Source organism: Micropterus salmoides, unplaced genomic scaffold, assembly GCF_014851395.1.
Source record: "Micropterus salmoides isolate LMB-PRFRI ecotype aquatic unplaced genomic scaffold, ASM1485139v1 Ms_hic_scaffold_14, whole genome shotgun sequence".
In the NCBI taxonomy this organism is placed as follows: domain Eukaryota; kingdom Metazoa; phylum Chordata; class Actinopteri; order Centrarchiformes; family Centrarchidae; genus Micropterus; species Micropterus salmoides.
In genome coordinates, this window is record NW_024040485.1 from 3,464,592 (window position 1) to 3,473,615 (window position 9,024).

The window sequence follows — 9,024 nt, forward strand, 5'->3', positions numbered from 1 at the left end:
CAATATGATTGTTTTAGTCAACCCAGGGTCAGTGGTCGTGGACTAGTGAGCGTGCATGGTAAAAATATTAAATGTCATCAAGTAACTCTGTGTTGAATTTGCTTCCTTGGTGGCCTACAACCTATATATTTGCTATAATTGATCGCCTCCCAAAATCGCTTGGAGGAGTTTTATCAGAACTTCCTGAATTTTTATCTACTCATGTTTTAAACTATGACAGAGTTGTTCTTTGTGGCCAATTTAATATTCAGTGCTCTTAAGTCGGAATGTGGAATCAACATAGACAACATAGACGCTACTTCAAAGATTTATTGGATTAGCATTTTCAGAGCATAAAAACAACACGCATACATCTAGTTCACTCTACATTGACAGCAAACTAACTGGTATAAATATATTACAAATGACATGTTTGCAAAATATTTATATGCAATATGTCCCATGTACACTATTTTCCTTTTTTCTTTTAAAAAAAAAGATTTGAGGAAGAAAAAAAGATTCTGGTTATTCCATCAGCACATGAATGAATGAATAAATGAACAGGTTAATATCAGAATGTCATTTTGAGTAAAGGGTCTATTTTAATGTTGGATGCATTTTAACAAATAAATAACTAAATAAAATTGATAAATACCTAAAATAATAAATATTAATGATGAAAATATAATTACTTAATCAAATCTGAATCCCACAGGAGATGAATTGCTCTCTTTATGTGGGTAATGACAAAGAAGATCTAGGTTTAGAACAATAACAAAATAGGGTATCTAAATGGTAGTAAAGGCTGAAAGGAAACGTGACAGTGGAACACATTATGTAAAGAGCGACCTCTAGAGGAGAATCTGCAAACACCTGACAAGGGGCAAGATTGAAGATTAAAGTTCAATGGGCACTTAATAACAGACATTGACCCAATGATTATCAGCATTTAAATTGTAATTTATATAAACAACCTACCCAGCTTTAACTCGACTGCCTCAACACTTTGCATGCTGACATCTAACTTTAAACATAACAATATGCAAAGTACCTTATTGCATTTATTTGAGTGATGTACTTTACTTTAACTGGATTATACTTAACATTTTAGCTGCAAAATGCCACTATATTATGTAAATAAAATATACAGTTTAAATTCTCCATCAGTTTGTCAGTTTGTGTTTGTCAGATCAAACACAATGACAGAAATCTGCCTTTAAACATCTGCAAGGTACCTAAATACATTTATTTGAGTACTGTACTTAAAATATTTGAAAAAATTTACATTTAACTGGATTATACCAAAATTTTAGATGTACAATGCTAATTATGGAAATAAAATATACAGTTTATCAGTACACATGCAGAGTATGTCAGATGTACAAATTTGAAAGAACAGCAACTTAATGGATCAATGTCACCAAATTCTGAAAACAATAGTACTTAACTTAAAAGCAGGACTTTAAGTATTTAACTTACTTAGAAACGTAAGATTAACTGCGTAATCAGCATTAATAGGCACAGGTACCATGGCAAAGAAAACAGAGTGCAAAACAGCAGCCAACTATTATGCCTCAACTGAGGATCATGTATTTTCAGTTCAGCAGTGTTTGCCTACTTAAGCTCGCATATCTCAGCAGTGTTTCCAGTGGGACCATAAAGATGAAATCCAGCATAGAGAGGCTGTGTGAATGTGGTCTCGAGACTGATGAGGTGAGTCATGGTTTCAGAGATGCTGTAGAAGGACAGAATACCTGCTCTGTGATCCAGGTACACTCCTACTCTGGAGGACTGAGGACCTGAGACGGCATATGTGACGTTATTACATCTGAATTCATAACGACGTTTGTAAAAACCTAATGCCCAAGACTTGTTATTATCGCCAAATCTTTCATTTAAACTGTTATTGTCTTTGTATGCTACTGCTACTAAAACTCCTCCCTCACCTTTCTCCACCTCCCAGTAACAACGTCTAGTCAAACTCTCTCTACTCAAGACTTGAAGCTTGTCAGTGAATCTGTCTGGGTGACTAGAATATGACTCTTCTTCTTCCATGAATGTTGCTCTTCTGTCCCCCTTAGATAATAACAGCTTTGCGTGTGCTGTGTTTAAATCCAGTGTGATGTTTCGTGAATATTTTAAGAATCCAGCTCTGGTCTTAGGCTTTGGATCTGACAATAAAACATCCACTTCAGTCACTGTCAGTGAGATGTCTGTCCATTTCTCACTCAGAGCGTCCTGTAGTCGGTCTCTGACTTCTGACACAGCCGCTGTCACATCCTCAAAGTACCACAGAGGACGTTTCTTGATGCTGGATGAGTCTGTAGATTCACTGAGTGCTGACACTGAGGGGCAGTTGTGTAGAAACTGGTTGTGATCCTCTGTGTGTGAGAGCTGCTTCAGCTCAGCGTCTTTCCTCTTCAGCTCAGTGATCTCCTGCTCCAGCTTCTCCTGAAGCTCTTTGACTCGACTCACTTCAGTTTCCTGCTGGGATCTGACCTGCTGCTTCACATCAGAGCGTCTTTTCTCCATCAGACGGATCAGCTCGGTGAAGATCTTCTCACTGTCCTCCACTGCTTTATCAGCAGAGTGATTGATAGCCTCCACCTCCTGCTGAAGCACCGTCACATCTTTCTCTCTGTCCTGGATTCTCTGCTGGATGTTTTGTTGACTCACCTCGAGCTGTCTCTGCCTCTCAGTCCTTTCTGCTGCAGCTGAGACTGTGTCGTGGCCTTTATGTTCATCCACAGAGCAGAGATAACAGATACTCTGCTGATCAGTACGGCAGAACATCTTCATCACCTCATCATGACGAGAGCAGATGTTGTCCTGGAGCTTCTTGGAGGGCTCCACCAGCTTGTGTTTCTTTAATGGAGCCACATCAGAATGAGGCTGGAGGTGTTTCTCACAGTAAGAGACCAGACAGACCAGACAGGACTTGAGGGCTTTCAGTTTTCTCCCAGTGCAGACATCACAGGCCACATCTTCAGGTCCAGCATAGCAGTGATCAGCAGGAGCAGCTTGGAGTCCAGTCTTCTTCAGTTCCTCCACTAAATCTGCTAACATGGTGCTTTTCACCAGGACAGGCCTCGGTGTGAAGGTCTGCCTACACTGAGGACAGCTGTGGATTTTCTTCTCCTCCTCTTCATCCCAGTGGGTTTTAATACAGTTCATGCAGTAGCTGTGTCCACAGGGAATAGTCACCGGATCCTTCAGGAGATCCAGACAGATGGAACAAGAGAAGGCTTCCTGGTCCAGCTGAACTCCTTTCTGCGCCATCTCACCTCTCAGTGGCAACGACTGTCTTAAGTTTCACTTTCTTAGAAGTGAAACCAGTTTGAGCTCTGATCCAAACAGCATGTGTTTCTGCAGTGAATGGGGTCTGTCAGCTCCTGCACTTCACCAAATGTTGGTTACACCTGTCTTTAAACTGTAGATCTGAAGTGGAGGGAATAAGGAAATATAAGTTATGGACAGAGAGGAGCTCGCTGTGTCGGAAAGCAGGAAGAAGAGGGAGGGGTTATCAAGCTTTGGTTCATTCCAGGAAGAGGAGTGGTTTGACAGATTCAAGGTGTGTTTGTTTTGTTCAAGTGACATTGACGAGCTACATTCAGCACACGGCTGCTTGAAAGGCACCCGAGCTTCTCTTCTCCCTCCTCTCTCTCCGCTGACAGAGTTTAGCAGGCAGGTGAGAACGGGAACAGGTGAGCGTTACATATAGCCCAGAGAACCTGATATGGAGAGGGCAGAGGAGAGTTCCGGCAGCTTGGGAGAAGTGGGCTGTAAGTCCCGGCCTAAAATGTCGAGGTGCCGGTACTGCGTGCGTACTGGTGCGTTCCGGCCCACTTCAAGCACTGGTTTTGTTCCTCATCATTCCCCGGTATATTGACAATATGACAACATGATAATGTACTGACTCTGTGTCCTTTCTACTCCAGATACCTAGTTTTAAATAAATAATAGTAAATAATAAATAATAATAAAGGCTAAATATGCTATTCAGTTGTGAGTTTTATCAAGTGAAAATAAGTGACATAGAAACTCAAGCTCTGCTCCTCATGGAGATGTTTACTTAGTGTACATAGGTATAAAGTCTTTCAGTTAACAACAAACAAAAGGTGTGGGGCCCTCATACAGACAGAGGTTAATTACTTGGCCTGTACCTGTAGCTGGCTGTAGTGGCAGTTCCGTGTAACCTCTCTCATGAAAAAGAACAGTGAAGAAGGAGCCAGAGCTAGTAGTTAAAATATATTTTGGAGATACCCAACATTAAGGGCAGGTGTGTACACTGTCTTTTCTTCAGAACAAGGAGGTTACCTTTATGTGACTGTATGTCTGGACATGAGGGTTCCGACTGTTGTTTGACCCAGGGTTCAAGTTATAGGCTAATCTGAGCTTCTTGGGGGTTTCTAATATAGGCCTACTACCTAAAGTTACCGGCGGGGGGTAGAGAGAGAGAGAGATCATTGCTTATTACGTGATTCAACATTTCCCCCTCTCACACAAACACACACAGCAGTCCACTACTTGCCCCAGATGTCTGCGATATTGCAACATGCTGTAGGCCTTCTCGCAATCCGTTAAGTTTCAACGCCTGAAAAATGGCATCAAAGGCTATTGCTGAAGGAGAGACCGCAATTCCGTCCTTTATGGTAAAATTAATGTGGTATTATTTTCCGCACTGCTTGTCGACGGCACACAGTAGCAAGCATATTATCATTTGTAGCGCTGTACTAATTAGAGGATGCATGAAAAAGCTAATAATACTAAAGAAATAAGCTGCAGTCAATACAGAGTAATACAGTAGGCTACAATAGGCCATCAACTGAGAATATTTGCGGGTCGCGGCCTCAACCCGGTCAAAACTGTGCGCTCGCACGATAGTGGCTGGTGATGGAGAAGTGCAGCCATCCTGTCAGTCATGCGATGTGCAGCGTGGTTCATTAGGTAAGTATGTTCATTTAAGTCTGTTTAACTTGTTTAATGTAAATAATAGTAGGTACTAATTACAATGAAAAATACATTATTTGTCATACAAAATAATGGTTGTTGATAAATGAATTAGCCCCACAGATGCATGATTTTACTGCTTCCATGGGAACTCAGACCCTTTTCATGGGAGCTGAGCTCCCACTGGCTCCCACGTAACTCGAATCCTGGTTTGACGGTCAGAACAGCAGCTCAGATCATCCAGGGTTTTTGAGTATCTGGATTGGGTCTTGAAGAGAATGGCACCTGGGAAAAGTACAGTTCTAATGGTGGACTTGAGTACTCTAATGAGCATTAATGGAAAACCACAACTGACAATAAGGTATTAAGTGTACTTGGTATGAGAACAATTTTGCCCAAATATTAATGTTAAACTTTATAGTCATATTGGATTTTCAGCCAAACCTCTTGGACTTTTTTGTGAAGAAAGGAGCAGAGCTCCCACAAGGATAGGGCAAAGTGGAGCTTGCTGTATTTTGGAGCAGGAAGAAGTGAGAATGTGATCAGGCTTCAGTCCAGAAATTTAAGAGGAGTGTTTTGAAACAGGCATTATGACAGAATGTAAGAGAGAACACACTAGGATCATTGACTGGCTTCTCAGTTGAGATGAACAAAGATAGCATATTCAATCATTAATAGTACAGAGAGTCTGCCTCCTAGTGCCTTTCTAGCACTCACCATAGTAGTGAAATAATGTTTCTTGTTGTAGTAAAGGAGACACTTCTATGGCCCTTCCTTGAGTCCTACTTCTAATATTTAACATGTATTTATCAGCTGGACATCTCAGACCCACAACAATGAAACAACAGTAATGTAATGTATTAGTGTTGCCAAATTCTAAAATTGTACTTTACTGTGAATAACTAAATAGTAATAATGAATAATGAACTCGGGTGCACTGCCACATGGGTGGCAGTGAAGGTCAGGGGCCTCGCCGGCCAGACCCGGGCAGCAGAGGCTGGCTCTGGGGACGTGGAACGTCACCTCTCTGTGGGGGAAGGAGACGGAACTTGTGCGGGAGATGGAGCGCTACCAGTTAGATCTGGTGGGGCTGACCTCCACACACAGTCTCGATTCTGGAACCGTACTCCTTGATAGGGGATGGACATTATTCTTCTTTGGAGTTGCTCAAGGTGTGAGGCGCCAGGCGGGTGTGGGGATACTCACAAGTCCCCGGCTGAGCGCCGCTACGTTGGAGTTTACACCGGTGAATGAGAGGGTCGCCTCCCTACGCCTTCGCGTAGTGGGGGGGAAAACTCTGACTGTTGTTTGTGCATATGCACCAAACAGCAGTTTAGAGTACTCGGCCTTCTTGGAGACCCTGAATGGAGTTCTGTATGGGGCTCCAGTAGGAGACTCCATAGTTCTGCTGGGAGACTTCAACGCGCATGTGGGCAATGATGGAGATACCTGGAAAGGCGTGATCGGGAGGAACGGCCCCACTGATCTGAACCCGAGTGGTTGTTTGTTGTTAGACTTCTGTGCTAGTCATGGATTGTCTATAATGAACACCATGTTCGAGCATAAGGACGCTCATAAGTGTACATGGTACCAGAGCACCCTAGGCCGATGATCGATTTTGTAATTGTTTCATCTGATTTGAGGCCGCATGTTTCGGACACTCGGGTGAAGAGAGGGGCGGAGCTGTCAACTGATCACCATCTGGTGGTGAGTTGGGTCAGGGGGTGGGGGAAAACTCTGGACAGACCTGGTAAGCCCAAACAGGTAGTGCGGGTGAACTGGGAACATCTGGAGGAGGCCCCTGTCCGTGAGATCTTCAACTCAAACCTCCGGTGGAGCTTTTCTGGCATCCCTGTGGAGGTTGGGGACAGTGAACATGAGTGGGCAATGTTCAAAGCCTCTATTGCTGAAGCCGCAGCGGAAGGCTGTGGTCTCAAGGTCTTAGGTGCCTCAAGGGGCGGTAACCCTCGAACACCGTGGTCAGGGAAGCTGTCCGACTGAAGAAGGAGGCCTTCCGGGATTTGATGTCATGGAGGACTCCGGAGGCGGGGGCAAGGTACCGACGGGCCCAGCCTCTGCTGTGGCAGAAGCAAAGCAGCGGGTGTGGGAGAAGTTCGGAGAAGACATGGAGAAGGACTTTCGGTAGGCACCAAAGTGTTTCTGGAGAACTGTCCGCCATCTCAGGAGGGGGAAGCGGGGAACCGTCCAAGCTGTGTACAGTAAGAATAGGACCCTGTTGACCTCAACTGGGGAGGTAATTGAGCGGTGGAAAGAACACTTTGAGGAACTCCTAAATCAGACTGACATGCCCTCTCTAGTAGAGGCACAGCTGGAGGCTGATGGGGGTTTCTCGTCAATTTCCCTGGAGGAAGTCACTGAGGTAGTCAAACAACTCCACAGTGGCAAAGCCCCAGGGATTGATGAGACCCGCCCAGAAATGCTAAAAGCTTTGAGTGTGGAGGGCCTGTCTTGGATGACATGTCTCTTTAACATTGAGTGGAAGTCGGGTACAGTGCCCAAGGAGTGGCAGACTGGGGTGGTGGTTCCCTTTTTCAAAAAGGGGGACCAGAGAGTGTGTGCCAATTACAGCGGTATCACACTTCTCAGCCTCCCTGGTAAAGTCTACTCCAAGGTGCTGGAATGGAGGGATCAGATCGAAGAGGAACAATGCGGTTTTCGTCCCGGTCGTGGAACAACTGACCAGCTCTTTACTCTCACAAGGTACCTGGAGTGGGCTTCGGAGTATGCCTATCCAGTCTACATGTGCTTTGTAGATCTGGAGAAGGCATATGACCGTGTCCCCCAGGAGATACTGTGGGAGGTGCTGCGAGAGTATGGGGTGAGGGGGGCCCTTCTCAGGGCTATCCAATCCCTGTACATCCAAAGCGAGAGCTGTGTCCGAGTACTTGGCAGTAAGTCGGACTTTTTCCAGGTGTGGATTGGCCTTCGCCAGGGCTGCGCTTTGTCACCAATCCTGTTTGTGATATTCATGGACAGGATATCGAGGCGTAGTCGTGACGAGGAGGGGCTGCGGTTCGGTGGGCTTGGGATCTCGTCACTGCTTGCGGATGATGTGGTCCTGATGGCATCATCGGTCCGTGACCTTCAGCTCTCACTGGATCAGTTTGCAGAAGAGTGCGAAGCGGTTGTGATGAGGATTAGCACCTCTAAATCTGTGGCCATGGTTCTCAGCAGGAAACCGGTGGAGTGCCAACTCCAGGTAGGGAGTCTTTACCCCAAGTGAAGGAGTTCAAGTACTTCGGGGTCTTGTTCACGAGTGAGGGGAGACTGGAGCAGGAGATTGGCCGGAGAATCGGAGCAGCGGGGGGCGGTATTGCACTCGCTTTACCGCACCGTTGTGACAAAAAGAGAGCTGAGCCGTAAGACCCAGGACTAGGTGGAGAGATTATCTCCACATTGGCCTGGGAACGCCTCGGGGATCCCCCAGTCAGAGCTGGTTAATGTGGCTTGGGAAAGAGAAGTTTGGGGTCCCCTGCTGGAGCTGCTGCCCCTGCGACCTGATAAGCGGATGAAAATAGATGGATGGATGAATAATGAACTTTAGTTAAGGGTTTCTCAGGGATGATCTAGAAACCTTTACTTTAGTTAAGGCCCTGAGTTCTTTTCCACCATTTTGTCTTTGATAAAGTTGATAAAAAACTACATCCCAGTTTTTTCAGCTGTTAAAACTCAGCCTGGTGGCTTTTTGCTGGGAAAATACTCAATCTGCAGGAATGATTTCTGGATTATTTTGCAAAAACTGAGAAGAACTGCTGAGACAGGAGTTGTGACATTATTATGTCTAAATACTTCAATCTTAATGCTCATGACTTGTCATTATCTCCAAATCTTTAATTAACTGTGTGTTACTGTCTTTGTATGCTTCTACTAAAACTGCTCATTCACCTTTGTCCACCTCCCAGTAAGTAAATAAGGCTTATCAACTCTCTCACTTGTTAGTAACACCCATTTATAACTTGACAGATCTTTGAAAGAGAGGGAGGATTGAGATATCTGGACAGTGGACATTGACACCCATCCCAGTAGCAGTTGAATCAACCAATCAGCTTGCTTGATGCTCATATCTTAGTGCTT

General features: G+C 44.7%; 1 protein-coding gene across 1 annotated transcript; it reads right to left on the bottom strand.

The window, feature by feature from the left end:
* Positions 1-289: 289 nt before the first annotated feature.
* On the bottom strand, positions 290-3,499 carry LOC119901666 (tripartite motif-containing protein 16-like). The gene has a single exon (XM_038717242.1). The coding sequence runs from the start codon at positions 3,256-3,258 to the stop codon at positions 1,594-1,596; it is 1,665 nt and encodes a 554-aa protein (XP_038573170.1). The 5' UTR covers positions 3,259-3,499; the 3' UTR covers positions 290-1,593.
* Between the last annotated feature and the right edge of the window lie 5,525 nt (positions 3,500-9,024).

Excerpts from the sequence above, each read along its gene's own strand:
- LOC119901666 (XM_038717242.1), bottom strand. The coding sequence starts at position 3,258 with ATGGCGCAGAAAGGAGTTCAGCTGGACCAGGAAGCCTTCTCTTGTTCC.